Here is an 18,173-nt window from a genome sequence, read left to right as displayed (position 1 = left end):
CCCCAAGTTAGGGGAAAAGTATATAGCAAAATGAAGTAATAACTAGGGCTGTGCAGAGTTTGTTTCAATTCCAAAAAGATGCTTCAAGGTGTGTGGGGGCATACTGTGCCTTCCTCACGGTCATGTGGCTGTTACAAGCTTCTTTTCTGGAACAGAATTCCTAAGTAACTTGGCTGGCATCGTGACTGGAAACACGTTTAATCAGTAATGGGTTCTTTCTCTCCTCCTGCAGCCATTAGTTTACATCTTCATTTGCTGCTGATATCTCAAAGCCACTTTTCCATCCAGCTGCAGAAACTGACCACCAGACTGGTAGTTGCCTACCTTCAACTCTCCTGAGGCTACTTTAAGGGATACGTGTCAGGTTATCCAAAAGAAATAAGGAGCTACAAATTTCAAGAACAGCTGAGAAGGGAGCTGTTATTGTCCTCTATCATCTGCCCGCCCCCGCCCAAGTAATCCTCTCATTCTCCATAAAGTGATAGGGTTGCCTGTGTCAACACTCCACTGCATATCTTCTGCTTATTACATTCATACATAGTTTTACACACTATCAGACTGGTTGCTGTAACAGCCGCCAGTGATGATTCACTTGCCTTTGTTCACTGCTACGAACCCTGGAACTCTGACACAGTCTCTTGGAACGCTTATCGTTCAGCATCATCTGGGGACTTCTATGATGCATTTGTCTTCTCCTAGCCGGCATCTCCCTCATCTTTGTTTGATGCAGACTGTTAGAAGAGCTTCCCAATGCTCACCTTGGAGCATCCAAATAATAATACGGCACTCCAAATGCATTTCCTGAGTTAACATCATCATCATCATCACCACCATCATCTGTTGACGTGGTAACATATCCATTGCTCCAGGAGCTTTAGATAATAAAACAAAACATAGGCGCCAAGGCACCTGTGATCAGGGTTCTTGACACTCTGGTTTTTATTTTCAATTTCTTAAATAATCAGGCAAGCACTAAAAAGCAAAGCATCCACCTCTAGTGTCATCTTTATTTCAAGGAAAGCCTCTGGGCCCTACAAAACACAAGGATGCTGTTTGGACAAGAAACTCTCTCCAGTTTCAGCAGGCAGTGGAAAAAATTAGGATTGGATCAAATAAGTAATTTTGTAGAACTGAGTATCTGACCAAGAACCAAATTAAGAATGTTCTTCTCTACATACCATTAGGAACCTGACTTTGGACATGTGACTTTACCTAAATCAGTCATTATGTCTACGTGAATAGACTCGATTTTCTACAGAGTGCATGCAAGGATGGATCCCCATTGGACATTGCCAAAGAGAAATCATGCTTTTACAACATACATTTTCTCCCTTGGCTCCACAGTTGCCCTTATTTTGTCCCTAGCCCAGCCCATAAATGAGACAAGCTTAAGTCATCACCTGTACCCACACAAAAGTTGTATTTCCTTCCTTATTCTACCACCATCCAGCAACAGCCTCCAGGTTTGTAAAATCTGTTACACAAACAGCACTTCTATATAACCTGCTAGCCATGGCTGAACCACACATCAGCAGTCGCACTGAAAAGGTTTGACAGTGTCATCTTCAGCTTTTGCTGTCCCATCACATGGGCAGCCAATGAACATGCCTTCCTGTTTTGCTTCAAAAATAGTGTTTTCCAATATGTGGCATATCTACAATGTTTTAATTCAGTTTAGGCAATGTCTTGCCTTACTGGTTGTTGTACTGAACTGCTGAGATGCCCACTTCCCTCTGGTTACTGGTCACTGCCCTCTGTGGGCATTTTGGGGTATATGCATCCAAGGACAGGAACATGCCCATGTAAAGCCTGAATCTTCCTTGTGTTTTTTGAAGCTTCAGTGTCCTGACAGGTGGAGGTTTTCTCTGCTGGCTGGTGACACGCTGAAAGGGGACAGCAGCACAGCCAGACTACTACTAACCACAAACTACTAATCACCTTGTCTTTCACAAGTGACACACTCATCAACTAGGACAGTAATATGTGGCAATGACTCATAACAGAAACCATAGAAGCAGGGTAGGCATGGGCAACGGAGCAGCAAATGTTATGCCAGCATCATTTCTTTTGCTACATAACAATAAGAGTACCTACTCCAAAAATAATACTTATATGTTCATTCTTTTAAAAAACCCAAATGATTCAGCAAGTGTACATAAATTGCAACATAAGCTTTTCCAAATCAGCACAATTTGCCTTCCTTTAGCAGCTTGCTAGAAACTCAGCATCAGATGGATTCCATCTTCAGCAGAATCTGATCCAAAGGGTTTTTTCAGCTGCTTATACTGGAAATTACAAACTCATATGCTGCTATGTTTTGATCTTTTTAGGACTGATGTCAAATTCAGTGCCTGAATTAGGTGAAGAGAAAGGGAGATCCATCTATACTAAATTCAGAGCTCCAGACTTGGACAAGCAAGTGCTGGGGAAGTTTCTACAGTACTTGGAAGTGTATATCTGAAGATTATGATCTCTCCTTTTCTTCTGGGAGGGGCAGATCAACACTCTGTTGACCCTAGAGTTTACAGGATTTCAGTGCTGGCAAAACTTGAATGGCTCTGTTCCCACAATTATGTATATTTGCTCTTTACTCACATGAAAAACACAGATTTTGGGATAACCCAGTCTGAATGTATTTTTTTTTAATGATGGTCTACTAAGGGTGTTAATACTTTAGTTCAGTTACTTTACATCTGAGTTTTTGCAAAAGTAATTTGGATTACCTAGAATTGTGGAGTGGGAGTATATTTAGATTAAATATCTTTTGATTTCATAATTTGGCCCAGATGTATTACCAGCATCTAACATTCCAGATTTACAACCAGCAGCGACATGGGGTCTGAACAACTCCAGATCTCCTGGAGCTGTTTTTAAATAGACAATTAAAGAGTATTGCTAAAAGGGATATTACTTATCTGCAAGAACTTTGGAATAAAGAGTTGGAATACCCTCTGTTAACAAATCACTAACTAAGAGTCTTAATATTGTTTCTTATTCTCTTAAGATGAAATTAATTCAACAAAATGTTGCTCTTTATTAGATACTTCAGAAAACGTTTAAAAGAATTGATTTATCATTTTATTATGCTGGAGCTGTAAAACAGTGATGAGAACACTTACACATATGACATGGGCTTCTCTCCTTCTCCTCTTGTTTTCTATTTATTATCCATAAATTTGTTAATATAGCTTTGGAAGGAGCAATATGGTTTAAAGATTTGAATGTGACTCTGAATTATATACCTCAAATTTGAAATCTATTATTATATGGAGAACTATGGATTTATCAAGCAAGGAAAGTAGCACTGAAGATTACTCTTTACAACACAAAGCCAGCGCAACTCAAGATTTACTGTCTTAGACTGACAATTTGTGTTTGCTCTCTGTTTATGAAACAGCGTTCTATCACCATAATGGGATGATTGGTCAATATTACTGAATGACCCATGTGCTCAAGACTTAATGCTATTTTCAAAAACTGACCCATTTTTCTATATGTGTAACAATTAACTTTTGACCGTTTTCCCCCTCTATTTTCTGATTTTGTTTTTCTTGTATATTTTTCCTTTATTAATATATATTAAAGCATTTCTTTTTAAAAAAGGAATTGTTATTTGAATACATTTCAACTTTAATTGAATCATTGCAGATTATGGCTTTTGCCCTTCATTGTTACTCAGCCACTTGACTTACAGGCTCCCTCTTCTTCCTACTCCTATTTATGGATGTAGAAAAAGCAACAAAGAACCTTGGTTGGGGTTGGACTAGAAGACCTCCAAAGTCCCTTCCAACCCTATGATTCTACAACTATTGCACTTTTAAAAACAATACCTTGATAATGAAATCGGCTTTCAAGTCAGGATAAAGAGTGTTAATCTTTTCAATCCAAAAGGCTTCTGTGGCTGTTTTAGCTCCCAGAGCAGACCTCTTGATAGGTCTATTTACAGGTTAAGGTTGCTTTCCACCTGTTCTGATGTGAGAGGCAAACTTGCTTGGGAAACTAGAAACTTAAAAGGATTGCAACTTCGCAAGAAGGTTTTCTTTCAAGCATGGAACCCCAAAATATAAGAATGGCTCAGTCTTCATCTTCACTCTCTCCATAACAAGAAACAGAATAATGGCAAATGTTATACTTCAGGGGCGCTAATGCATGCAAATATTCTGGATAATTCCAGTATATAATTCCAGCTATTTTTATTTACTAGGAGACAACTCAAGTTTCTCAACACTATCCCAGACCATTAAAGATAAAGCCTCTTTGGAGTTCAGCTTTCCTCCAGGTATTCTCATAGAATATTTCTAAAGGAAATGGTCTTCACTCCCCTTTGATGGAGTAAGGTGAGTCATGTGCTCTTCTGGGGTCTAGACCATTGCTTTGAATTAACCAATTAAAATTAATTACAATCAATTCATTTGAACGTAAGCTTTGAACCCACCGCCTTGAACTGAATAGTAGAAACAAGTTGGGAATCTGTGAAGACTGGTGTCGGAGAAGTATGATTATGATTGCTCCAATGTTTGCAGTCGAAACTTTAGCAGACCAATGAGATTTCCTTGCTCTATCCTAAAGCAAGTTGGCATACTAGAGCAGGTTGGCTGCCTCAGCTGGCAGATTCTACAGGACGGGAAGTACAAGTGGGGTGCTGGACAGAAATGCTGTAGATGGCCAGTGGCTTGTCTGAACCTCCCTCAATTAATCTGCAGCCCTCAGGAGGAGCCTTTTGCATTCTTAGAGCTCTCCTTTGGTTTTCCAGATTATTGCTTCTCCATCTCTACTGGCACTTGGTACAACAGCTAATGCAGCACTCTCATTGAAACAAAAGGGATTTATTTTCACAGTATCAGTCACAGAGGTTATCCAGAAATCTATTTTTACAAAGCTTTTGGCACTAGGTTCCATCATTGGGCTAAGCATTACTGAGCATATACAGCATTTTTGAAGCTGCATTTTCACCAGCCTTTTTTCTAGATATATATGATAGGAGGAACTGCTTGTACTGTTTGCAGCAAATCCTAAGTACAGTTATGGTTAGTATTCTACTTATCTATTGGTTGTGTGGAAAGTATATCTATATCTATATCTATCTATACAGGTAATCCTCACCAACAATGGCAGTTGGAACCAGAATTTCCATTGCTAAGTGACATGCTCATAGAATGCCACGTCACATGACCGCATTGCTTAGTAACGGAATTTCTGGCACTTACAGTTGCTGTCGTTAAATGAATCACTGTGGTAGGCATTTGTGACCTCCTGCTGGCTTCCCCATTGACTTTGCTTGTCAGAAGCCAGCAAAGAAGGTAACAAATCAATCACGTGACCCTGGGATGCTGCAACCGACATAGGTACGAGCACCATTTGTAACTACTGCTTATTCAGCACTGTCATAAGTTTGAACGTTTGCTGAACAAATGGTCATTAAATGAGGATATCTATCTATCCAGTCCCACTCACCCCCCCGCCCACACACACAAACACTTAGCCTCTTCTCTTCACCATAAGATTTATGAAGACTAAAGTAGCTTCTTCAAGCAAGATGCTGGAATTTTTCCAGGCAGCAGATCTATATATGAGGAGCTTATCTTGGTTTACAGTATGTACTATATGCTGCAGCTGTTTGCAAAGAATATGTGCAAAATGTACTACAAAAAGACTGACCTCATAGCAACTGGTGCTACAGGTGAGGGCGTTTCTAGGATCCTGTCCTACTCAATGTTTCAGTATCTTACAATATAGTTTTCAGAATCATATTTTTAATTGTGCTTGCATTCTGTACATAATTTGAATGCTCAATCTGCATGGAAATCAGTTGCACTTTATGAGTCCAATACATTTTATTATGAGCCATAAGCTTTCGTGAGTTGCAGCTCACTTCATCTGATGCATGGAGTGGTTTGAATAATGTAGGATTTAAATACATTGGGATGAGATGGGGAAGGTGGGGACAGAAGTCTGGTTATGCAGATGAAGGTTCCAGGAGGGACAAATTACAGGTAACTTATTAATTAGCAGCTATAATGTGTTAAAAACCCATTGTGTTTATTCAGACCTTCTGAGATAGCCTGAAGCCTTTTGATGTATGTAAGCTCAGTAGTCTCACACTTAATTGTGCTGGTGTAGCCTCTTTGTTCCAAAACTGCTACTCTAAGATCTGTATGTCCTTGAAAGTTAAACACTCTGTTATTACTTTGTCCTTGTTTTGAGTCCTGATGTAAAATTTATGCCCATTAGTTCTTTTGCACAAAGTCTGCCCTCTAGAATCAGAGGAGCATTGTTGGCAGTTGATGGCATATATCACAACAGCATGTAAAGACACCTTTAGCCTTGTGTGTGAAATTGTTGGGGCCCTTGATGGTGCTGTTGGTGTAAATGTGGGAGCAAAGTATGTGTCTAGGCTTGTTGCAGAAGCTGGTCCCATGTTAGCATCATTGTCCTGTTGCTTCTTGTTGCTTGCGAGAATCTGCTTCTGATTGTGTGGTTGTCTATACACAAACATGGGCCTGCCATCAAGTGCCTAAGAAAGAGCAGTGTGGTTGTCCAAAATGGGTCGTAACTTATTAATGCATTTGAATTGTTTTTGCAGATAGTCAGTGCAAATTGATTGTCTGGATTAATTCCTTCTGCTGTTTTGCTTTTGTGGTCTATGAAGGTCCTCCCTCAGAATAGATCTGGCTCTATTGATTTGGGTCTTATTTCACTGGGTAGGTAGTTCAGTCCCCTGGTGCCTGGCTTAACCCCATCAGTTGGGCATCTCTGCCTGGTGGGTCAGAACAAATGTGACTGCAACGTAGACCCTGGGTATAGATGATAGGTTTGGTGATACGCTCCGGATGGACGCATGTGGATATTATTTATTTATATTTATTGGCTGCCCAACTCCAATGGGCCATATGTGTGGCGATCTGTAGATTTCCTGTATAACATGGAGTTTATGTGTCCTTTGTATAGTTTTAGTGTCACATAAGGAAGTAGACTTTTCTGTAGATATGTCCAGGCTTAGGCTGATGGTAGGATGGAAATTGTTGTGGTCTGAATGGAATTTGATGAGGGATTCTTCTCCTCAGGTCCAGCTGATGAAGATGTCATCAGTGAATGTCAAATAGAGGATTTTCAGGGACTAAGAATTAAGAAAATGTTCTAGGTCAACCACAAAGGTGTTGGCATAGCTATAGAACAAGTCCATTTCTTTGATGTCACAGTAAAACTACACGTTAAAACTACATATATGACTTCACGGAAAGAACTGCAAGCACAGTTGCAATATCCTGCCTTATGCAATTTGCTCCTCTGACCCTTTACTGTACAGCAGTGTTTCTCAACCTTGGCCACTTTTAAGATGTCTGGACTTCAACTCCCAGAATTCCCCAGCCAGCCATGCTGGCTAGGGAATTCTGGGAATTGAAGTCCACACACCTCCAAGTTGCCAAGGTTGATAAACACTGTATTAGACAGCCGTCTGTCGGCGATGCTTGAATTCCAATTTTTGCCCTGAGTCGATCTGTCTGGGGGGCCTTCTCCAACGCGCTGATTCCGCCTGAGCGATCCCGGTCACCCTCTACGTCCCACGACGGCACGCTTTTCTACCCACTCGCCGGCTGTACTACGTTGGAACAGCGGAGCCCGCGTCACGTCCCCTGGCAGCCTCTGGGGGTTAATGATCCTTTCTCCTTCGCCCACCCAGCAAACTGGGTCGCCGCCCCGCCTCTCCGGCGCGTCATCGTCTGGCGAGGCCCCGATTGGCCCAGGCGGAAGGTCTGCCCACTGGGTCCCTGCGGTCGGCCGGGCTGGCTCGCGGGGGAAAGAGAACTTCCTCGTTGGGGCTGACGCGACGCGCGCAGCTGGGACCCCGGGGCTGCGGCCGCGGGGGAGCCACAGCTGGAGCCGGCAGCCTCCCGACCAGGTGCTTCGCTTCTTTCCGGCCGCGCTGATGCTCCGGCGCCGACGGGGAGGGGGCTCGACCTCTGTCTGGTTCAGCCTTTTGGTGGTCGCGGGGCCGTGGAGCGCCACCCCGCCCGAGCCGGCTTCGTTAGAACCGAGCTCACTCCTAAAGCAGCGCTAGCTTGGATTGGCCCCTCACCCGGGCATGACCTGCGTGCATGTCTCCTGAGTCAGGCCTCGCCGGTTCCCCATCCCCACCCCCAACTTATACGGCGGACGGGAGGGAGAAAAGAGCAGATTCCGTTCATTTCATGAGCGAAGGGGAGAAAAGAAGCCGTGGATTTATTCGGTCCTTCCTTTTCAAGCCGATCTGTCTCCACGTACGGCGGTTCCTATCCATCCCGGGCAAGATTAGCGTGCTTGTCGGGTTCATGGGGATCATGGGGTTCTGTAGACCAAGCTATCTGGGGCGCAGCAGATGGGAAAGGCTGCTCTACTTAAGGTTATGTCCATTTGATCTTCGTTTATATACGTGTAAACGTGCTTATTCGGGGGCACAAATCTGTGGGTTTGGATAGGGTAGTCCCCATTTCTGTTCATTGCTGAGGAATGGGGAGAATGGATCCCAACCAGTGGCGCATATCGGTTTTTTTGGTGGTGTGAATTCTAAGATTTCTGGAAGAGTTGATGGCCAAATAGCCCCTCCCAATTTTATAATTGATTCTTCACACAATCCAAAGCAGGATGTCCATTCACCTTGGTGGTCCTTCTGCAGGAAGATTTCCTTCTGAATGATCCCCACAGAGGAACTTGTAGGATATATTTTGGAAAAGCAACTGCTATGCTCAAACTGTTTACTTACTCCTTAAATACATTGCAGATATAAGCTGACTTATATGTAAAAAAACTGGGGTAATGGGGAAGCATTGAGTGAGAGGAGCGGGTGTTGTATCAATCTCTGGAATGCTTCTATGGCCTGCAGACTCATTCTAGGTGGAGGGGGGAGGAAGCTTGGCATGTGCAACATTGTCTAGGAAAGCAGAACCCACAGGGGGTAACATAAATCCTGAAGATGCAACAGAGTTGGACTCTTTCCCGTTCATGGGCTACTCTTCTTGGCTTTGTGCCTAGCGGAAGTGGTAGTGCTGGAGAACCTGTTGAAAGTAACTCCCCTCTCCCCCCTCTTGTCTGTTTCCCAGTCATCCAGACTGACTGGTAGAACCCGGGAGGTGTTTCCTTGTCTCCTTCCCGGCAGCCAGTTTCCAGGAGTGGGTGATGACTTCATCTCTGTGACGCATGCTTCTGATTGTGCAGATCACCTCTCAGATGCAAAGCTAGGGTGGGCAGTATGATATTGGGTCCTACTTCTTTCAAAAATGGGAGGGAATGGGCAGGCAGAAAGTTTAAGTCCACCATGGAGCATTGCCATGAAAGGCATCTGCATCCTCTCTTCCTAAAGATGTGGCATAATTTCTGGCTGGCTCTGAAGGAGTAAAAAAAGCATCAAGTATTTAGCTTTCTGTGGGGGAAAAAAAAGAGCAGAGAGGTGAGCACAAATACACACACACACACACACACACACACGCCTCTTAGAGCTTGCTTTTGTGTGTTTGTGTGAGTACAGTATGTATTGCTGCCCATAATGCATGTTGGTAATGGTGGTCCTGATGGTATATACAGGCCTGTCCTCTGATTTCTCCCTCTGTGTGTCAATGGGATGCAGCCAAAGGAGTTAGTAGTGGAATACTACTAAAGAACCCTCAATTTCATGCTTTTTGGAGATACGCAAACCTTACTGCCTTTAGTGCACTCTTCTCCCACGTTCTTTATTGCCATGATAGTCATGTTTGCACTGATGGAGTATTAGCCTTGGGGTGTTTCCAGATGGAGAGCTCCTAATATTATCAGTTGAAAGACGCTGTACAGCTGTTCCTTTTTCCTTTTGCAAGGGATTTCCTGGTGATAAGAAAAAAAAGAGTTGGAAGAATTGGTAGAAAAATATGTTCCACTGGAAGATAATATAATCTGGAGTTTTTGTAAAATTCCATGAGGGAGGTGCAGTGATTGCATTATAAAAACATTATCTGGAAATGCCCTTGGCTGGTAAATGCTCATGTTCCATAAATGTACCTGCTCTGTCCACACTCCAAATGTGTGGACTTTAATCCCCACAATTCACAATCCGTGCCTGCTAGGGATTGAAATGTGGATGTCTGGCTGGGGAAGGCTGCCATAAACCTTAATGTTTAGGCTTGACCCTAGTCCAGTGCAGATGAAAGGAAGAGATTGGAAGTCTTTGTCTGTCTGTTTGCCTGTCTGTTATTTTGCCTGAACCTTGGAAGGAAGTGTGCTATGGACACAAATTTTGCAATGATCCATGATGAAACTTTACTTGTCTACTGTAGGCCTGTCACCATACATGACTATGAGCAAAGAGCTTTTTTCCCTGATGGTGTGAGCACAGTAGGGGTCCATTCATATCTTGCTTCTTGTCCACAAAAGCAGCAATTTAGTTATGCAACTGCACCCCTTGAAAATTAAAGCTGCAAAGGAAACAGGAATTGGAGAGAATAAGGATGAAGTGAGCTGGAGCACAAGAAAACTCTTGGGTTGGGTTTTTTTTTTATGTATCAGATGAAAAAAAGCAGAAGGAAACATCGATACTGTCAGCTTGTGTCTTTTTATCTCTTTAGCAGATTTTTCTCATGCAGGGCAGGGGTTACACATTGGATTAGGCTGATGGGAGGACCCTTCTTTTCATGTTTTCATTTATATGGATGATGGTGTGGATTTCCCTTGTGGTTTGTCCAAACATGGCTTCATGTGTTTATTTATCTGATTGATACTCTGCCTTTTGTACAGGATATAAATGTGTTCCTCATCCTGGCTTGTTCAGTGAACTGTAATTCAAATTGATTGTGATTTCTGTTTTAGAGAAAATAACCCTTTCGGTCTTTGCTTCCAACCCTGTTGGGAAAAAAAAACATGATTAAATGATTGTTATGAGAGCCAGTTTGGTGTAGTGGTTAAGGCATCAGGCTAGAAACTGGGAGATCGTGAGTTCTAGTTCTGCCTTAGGCACAAAGCCAGCTGGTTAACCTTGGGCCGGTCGCTCTCTCTCAGCCCTAGGAAGGAGGCAATGGCAAACCACTTCCAAAAAAACCTTGCCAAGAAAACTGCAGGGACCAGTCCAGGCAGTTGCCAGGAGTCAAGACTGACTTGAAGGCACAAAACCCCTCCAGCAATGATTTTTAGCAGCTTTGTATGAATAGTTGTAGTTTCTGAAACAGTTTACACATTTGTCTTGTACTATAAGAGTAATAGGAACTTTTTAGTCATCTGTTTAAGGGACAGACCTGCTCTGAATTTTTCCTCCCTAGTAAACTAGAGCCTGGCACACATTGGTTATTTTGTATAGGCAGAAGAATGCTAGCACAGTTTTTCCCAACACTGTCCTTTCCCAGCCAGCTTCAGTCTGGAGCAATTTGTACTCAAGAGATCGCAGGATGGATCTTCAGCACTGAACACACAATCCCACCTGTACACAAGGTGCTGCTTCTTCACTCCCTTACTGTTTCTTCTTTTTTTCCCCCTGCAGGAACAGTTTCACATGGATTGAGCTATTAGTTGGGCTGCTATACTATTGATACCTAATTCTATCTCATTCTAATTTTATTGGATGCTTTCAACTGAAAGGTTAAGTTGTCATAAAGTATGAGGATGTACAGTGCTTTTCCTTGCACGGCTTCTGGCGGAAGGAGCAAGCAATAAATTACCCAACAAAGGCAATGTCTAGAGAAACAGATTTGTTCTGGCATTAATATCCAACAAACAATGGTACTGAGACTTATTTGCTCCAATGGTTGCTTTGCCAGCTGGCAAGAACCGTGTTAGAAATGTTTTCCCTTTACAACTGTGCAATGCTTCAAATTTGGTTAGAAAGAAGTGCTTTGGATTCAGTTTGGAAGAGATCACAAGGAGTCTGGTAGCACTTTTTCCAGCTTAAAAATATTATTAAAATGTATAAGCTTTTGTGAGCTGCTACTTACTTCATCAGATGCACAGAGTGGCTAGACTAGTATAGGATTTAATTTGGGATGAGCCAGAAGGGAGGAAAGAGGTGTTGCAGAATGCATGGGAGCATGAATGTAGCACTCATCTGAAACTCATTAAAACAGCTACATTTGGAAAATACATAGTTGTAGACAAGTACTCTGTTTGCTATCCTGTGTTTTCCAAAGCCCTTCTTCCTAATTGAATTTGAAACACTGTACAGCTTTGCTTTGTTTTGAACAGTGGATTTTAATTTTCAGAAACAAGAAGGAGAGGTGTGCTCCAGCAAAATGTACTGTATGCTATTGCATCAACTTATGTAATGTATTATTTCCAGCATGGAGTAATTAATTGTGACTTGAAGGTCAACAGATAGCAACAGATCTGTTTTCCTTGAGGGTACATAAGAGGGTAGAAAAATGCCACTCTTCATTGTTTTACAGCAAATATAGTTCAGCACATTCAGCAATTGCTGCTGATGATGCAGGGAAGGAAACAATAAGAGAAATTTGTTGTTGGCCAGCAATGACTAGCAGATACTCTGTGTGAGCAGAAGTCATCCTTTCTAGTAGTGAGAACTTGAGATTTCAACAGAACTGGTGCTGGTGCTCTTTCTCAAGAATCAGAATAAGAAATAAAATCTCTGTTTTTCATTGGTGTTCCCACATTGGGCAAGTGAACTGGCTAAGACACTTCTGGAGAAAGAACTAAATACAAAATAACAAGGTAACCCAAGGGTGCTATAAAAATGGCCTTTCAGAGGTATTTCATGAAGGATCCCAGACTTGTGTGGTCTTTGAAAAGAGCCTCATTGGAAACATGTGGTGTGGTATTCAGTCTGGGTAAGATCCGCATGTATTTGGTGCTTGAATGTTGATTTCAGTTCCTTCAGTTACATTCCATTGTTCATCTAAAGCAGGGGTAGGGAACATGGCACCCTGGAAATTGTATCACTCAACATCGTGCACTATTCTTCAGCATTCATATATTCCCTGTCTTTTGCATTCAGTCTGGATTCCTTTTATTATATCCCCTTATTCCCTCCTGCAGGTATTCATAAACTAAATATACTTTTCATTTATCCATCATCCTTCAAATTCTCACAGCCCCAGTACAAGAAATAATAATTATTAGTATTATTTAACAAAAACCAGCAGATTTGGTGTTTGCAGTACTTTTAGTTAGGGGAGGAGATTGAACAACAACTAGCAGTAGCAGGAAAAATGTGATCTGGGAAATTTATTTTTACTTGCTACACATAATATGCTTCAGCAAAGGATTGTTACCTTGTCGTGGTGCTGGAGCTTGAGCACCTCAATGATGCCGTGAAGGGCCACCCAAGACGGGAAGGTCATGACAGAGAGGTCAGACTAAATGCGATCCCTGGGGAAGGTAATGGCAACCCACCCCAGTATTCTTGCCGTGAAAACTAAATGGATCAGTACAACCAGAGATATGTCGGTATACCATTGGAAGATGAGACCCCTAGGTCGGAAGATGGTCAAAGTGCTACTGGGGAGGAACAGAGGATGAGTTCAACTAGCCCCAGATGTGATGGCGCAGCTAGCTCAAAGCTGAAAGGACGGCTAGCGGCCAACGGTGCTGGTGGTGAACGGCGAATCCGATGTTCTAAGGATCAACACACCATTGGAACCTGGAATGTAAGATCTATGAGCCAGGGCAAGTTGGATGTAGTTATTGGTGAGATGTCAAGATTAAAGATAGACATTTTGGCCATCAGTGAACTGAAATGGACTGGAATGGGCCACTTCACATCAAATGACCACCAGATCTTCTACTGTGGACAAGAGGACCACAGAGGAAATGGAGTAGCCTTCATAATTAATCGTAAAGTGGCTAAAGCAGTGCTTGGATACAATCCAAAAAATGATAGAATGATCTCAATTCGAATTCAGGGCAAGCCATCTAACATCACAGTGATCCAAATATACGCCCCAACCACAGATGCTGAAGAAGCTGAAGTAGAGCAGTTCTATGAGGATCTGCAGCACCTACTGGACAACACGCCTAAAAGAGATGTTATTTTCATCACGGGAGACTGGAATGCTAAGGTGGGCAGTCAAATGACACCTGGAATTACAGGTAAGCATGCCCTGGGAGAACAAAACGAAGCAGGACATAGGCTGATAGAATTTTGCCAAGACAACTCAATGTGCATAACAAACACTCTATTCCAGCAACCTAAGAGACGGCTTTATACATGGACTTCCCCAGATGGACAACACCGAAATCAGATTGACTACATCCTTTGCAGCCAAAGGTGGCGGACATCTATACAGTCGGTAAAAACAAGACCTGGAGCTGACTGTAGTTCAGATCACGAACTTCTTATTGCACAATTTAGGATCAGACTAAAGAGATTAGGGAAGACCCACAGATCAGCTAGATATGAGCTCACTAATATTCCTAAGGAATATGCAGTGGAGGTGAAGAATAGATTTAAGGGACTGGACTTAGTAGATAGGGTCCCAGAAGAACTATGGACAGAAGTCTGCAACATTGTTCAAGAGGCGGCAACAAAATATATCCCAAAGAAAGAGAAAACCAAGAAGGCAAAATGGCTGTCTGCTGAGACACTAGAAGTAGCCCAAGAAAGAAGGAAAGCAAAAGGCAACAGTGATAGGGGGAGATATGCCCAATTAAATGCAAAATTCCAGAGGTTAGCCAGAAGAGATAAGGAATTATTTTTAAACAAGCAATGCGTGGAAAGTGGAAGAAGACAATAGAATAGGAAGGACAAGAGACCTCTTCCAGAAAATTAGAACCATCGGAGGTAAATTCCAGGCAAAAATGGGTATGATCAAAAACAAAGATGGCAAGGACCTAACAGAAGAAGAAGAGATCAAGAAAAGGTGGCAAGAATATACAGAAGACCTGTATAGGAAGGATAAGAAATATTGGGGATAGCTTTGACGGTGTGGTCAGTGAGCTAGAGCCAGACATCCTGAAGAGTGAGGTTGAATGGGCCTTAAGAAGCATTGCTAATAACAAGGCAGCAGGAGATGATGGCTAAAGAATGTTCAAACTATCGAACAGTGGCACTCATTTCACATGCCAGTAAGGTAATGCTCAAGATCCTGCAAGGTAGACTTCAGCAATTCATGGAGCGAGAATTGCCAGATGTACAAGCTGGGTTTAGAAAAGGCAGAGGAACTCGGGACCAAATTGCCAATATCCACTGGATAATGGAAAAAGCCAGGGAGTTTCAGAAAAACATCTATTTCTGTTTTATTGACTATTCTAAAGCCTTTGACTGTGTGGACCATAACAAATTGTGGCAAGTTCTTAGTGGTATGGGGATACCAAGTCATCTTGTCTGCCTCCTGAAGAATCTGTATAACGACCAAGTAGCAACAGTAAGAACAGACCATGGAACAACAGACCGGTTTAAGATTGGGAAAGGAGTATGGCAGGGTTGTATACTCTCACCCTACCTATTCAACTTGTACGCAGAACACATCATGCGACATGCTGGGCTTGAGGAATCCAAGGCTGGAGTTAAAATCTCTGGAAGAAACATTAACAATCTCAGATATGCAGATGATACCACTTTGATGGCTGAAAGCGAAGAGGAACTGAGGAGCCTTATGCTGAAGGTGAAAGAAGAAAGTGCAAAAGCTGGCTTGCAGCTAAACCTCAAAAAAACCAAGATGATGGCAACCAGCTTGATTGATAACTGGCAAATAGAGGGAGAAAATGTAGAAGCAGTGAAAGACTTTGTATTTCTAGGTGCGAAGATTACTGCAGATGCTGACTGCAGTCAGGAAATCAGAAGACGCTTAATCCTTGGGAGAAGAGCAATGACCAATCTCGATAAAATAGTTAAGAGCAGAGACATCACACTGACAACAAAGGTCCGCATAGTTAAAGCAATGGTGTTTCCCGTAGTAACATATGGCTGCGAGAGCTGGACCATAAGGAAGGCTGAGAGAAGGAAGATCGATGCTTTAGAACTGTGGTGTTGGAGGAAAATTCTGAGAGTGCCTTGGACTGCAAGAAGATCAAACCAGTCCATCCTCCAGGAAATCAAGCCAGACTGTTCACTTGAGGGAATGATATTAAAGGCAAAACTGAAATACTTTGGCCACATAATGAGAAGACAGGACACCCTGGAGAAGATGCTGATGCTAGGGAGAGTGGAGGGCAAAAGGAAGAGGGGCCGACCAAGGGCAAGGTGGATGGATGATATTCTAGAGGTGACGGACTCGTCCCTGGGGGAGCTGGGGGTGTTGACGACCGACAGGAAGCTCTGGCGTGGGCTGGTCCATGAAGTCACGAAGAGTCGGAAGTGACTAAACGAATAAACAACAACAAAACACATAATATGACTACCATATCTGGGCTGGAAAAATCTGGACGACAACTAGATGACAAGAAAGAGTTATTAACACAACGTCATTACCACCATCTAGTGGCTGCCTAGGGTTTTGCAACTCAGGTGTGTTACCCCAAGAATATATACCACACCACCCTGGAAGAATAGTGGGTGGGGAGAAGCGGTCTGAGTTGTGGGAACAGATAGGGTGTGGTAGCAGGGCTGGCAACCATAAGAAAAGGGAAGGCAGGTCATGGCCAAAAGAGAGGCGGGGTGGAGTGGTTTGAGTGGCACATAGCAGCAGTGGGCTTTGGTGAGCCAAATACCTGCCACTGCAGAAAATTACCACGTTGGCTGCGTTGTTGAACATTGGTGGCAAATGGAGAAGTGCCTTGGGCTCCAGGGGCTGCAGAGAACCCTTTCTGGGGGCACATTGGCTCACAAGGTGTCCACCCATGGTGTAGTTGCTGGAAAGTTACCCTTTGGACTGTTGAAACCTGAGTCAAAATTCCATGCTGGCTGGGAATTGTAGGAAAAATTCTAGAGGCCGCTAGGCTTGAGAAATCTGCCCCCAAAGCATCACTCCACATATTACAATGCTTATATTGATTATTTTAAGCTATTGGATATCTGTTTCATGAAACTGAGGCTACCAAGCAGAATTGTGGTTTTTGCTTCTGAATATGTTATTTTCTGAAATAAAATATCTTAAAAAACAAAACAAAACACCACTTTCGGTTTGTTGCCTTTGCCTGGTCTGCAGATGATCCCTGTTTTTTTTGTTTGTTTGTTTGAGAGATATCTTCTCCTTTCTCCCACAGGAAAAATTCAAGCTCCATGCCTTGCTAAAAGTAGAGAAGATGTTATGTTGGGGATATTGGTCTTTTGGATTTCCTGGGTCAGGTAGTACACTACAGGCAATCATCCCTGAACCTCGAACCAGTGGATTCATCCATGAGAGGAGTGTCAAGGAAGTGGCCTGTGGGAAAAACCATTCTGTGTTTTTGCTGGAAGACGGGGAAGTCTACACATGCGGTGTGAACACCAAAGGGCAACTTGGTCATGAGAGAGAAGGCCACAAGCCAGGTAGGTTGATTCTGAGCACTTGACCCCAAATACTTCCATTTTTGTGATTTACCTCTGTTGGTATCTGCTGCTTTTTCCAATAGTTTTGAATTATAATTCTCATACTTATGCTTTTTCTTTAACTGTATTGTTAATCAGGGGTTCCAAATGTTTTTGTGCTGATGGGCACATTTGAACTTTTGAAAGCAAGTTAGAGGACACTCTCACAAAATGGTTGCCATGTCACACGGCAAGCTGTGGGAATATTGGGGAGCCAGGTTATAAATACTGCTTTCTGGGAGTTTGATAGTCGAAGATCTAAATTATTTAGGGGTGTGACAGGTGTGAGGAAAGTTAAGAAGCAGGGACTTTCCTAATGGTGAACTAAGAGTTGCTGTACTTTACACTGGTTGTTTCCCTTCCATCTAGTAGAAGATCTGGCTTAGGTTGCTTTCTGTCTGATCTCAAAATAACCTTTGTCAGGAACCATGAAGTGGCACGTCAAGGGAGTGTCTTGTTCAAATTATATCCTTCTCCTCACACTTCCAGCCACAAGAGCACTCTGTTTCAGTTTGTCTATATGCTGTTGCCAGAGAGCTGAAAGAATGCTAGTGTGTTACTCTTTCAGATTTTGGCAGTTTTGCAAATGGTTGCTTTTCCAAAATCTCTAAAGCAGCGTTCTCTCTCCTGTTGTCTGGTGTAGACAGAAAGTCTCATGGGATGCAGGTGCTGTGGGTTCTACTGAAAATTCTAAAAGGCAGGGAGGGCAAATCCTGTCTTGGCTACAGACCACGCTTTGCTCTTTTCATGTTGTTAAGGTCTCAGGGATGTAACAGTGGCC

At 42.8% G+C, this 18,173-nt stretch overlaps 1 protein-coding gene across 2 annotated transcripts in view; it reads left to right on the top strand.

The window, feature by feature from the left end:
* The first annotated feature begins 7,807 nt into the window (after positions 1–7,807).
* The window catches only part of HERC3 (HECT and RLD domain containing E3 ubiquitin protein ligase 3), a 51,539-nt gene continuing 41,173 nt past the window's right edge, over positions 7,808–18,173 (top strand). Inside the window, exons 1-2 of one of the 2 annotated variants that reach the window (XM_063310373.1) lie at positions 7,808–7,900; positions 17,089–17,353. In XM_063310373.1, the coding sequence (XP_063166443.1) occupies positions 17,128–17,353 (226 nt within the window). In that variant the 5' untranslated portion in view covers positions 7,808–7,900; positions 17,089–17,127. Of the gene's footprint in view, positions 7,901–17,088; positions 17,354–18,173 lie in introns of those variants that run through there. The other variant, XM_063310372.1, reaches the window with a different exon arrangement.

This window comes from Candoia aspera, chromosome 8 (genome assembly GCF_035149785.1).
Source record: "Candoia aspera isolate rCanAsp1 chromosome 8, rCanAsp1.hap2, whole genome shotgun sequence".
In the NCBI taxonomy this organism is placed as follows: domain Eukaryota; kingdom Metazoa; phylum Chordata; class Lepidosauria; order Squamata; family Boidae; genus Candoia; species Candoia aspera.
Note: the sequence above shows the minus strand (reverse complement) of the source record. Positions and strands in the feature narration are given on the sequence as shown.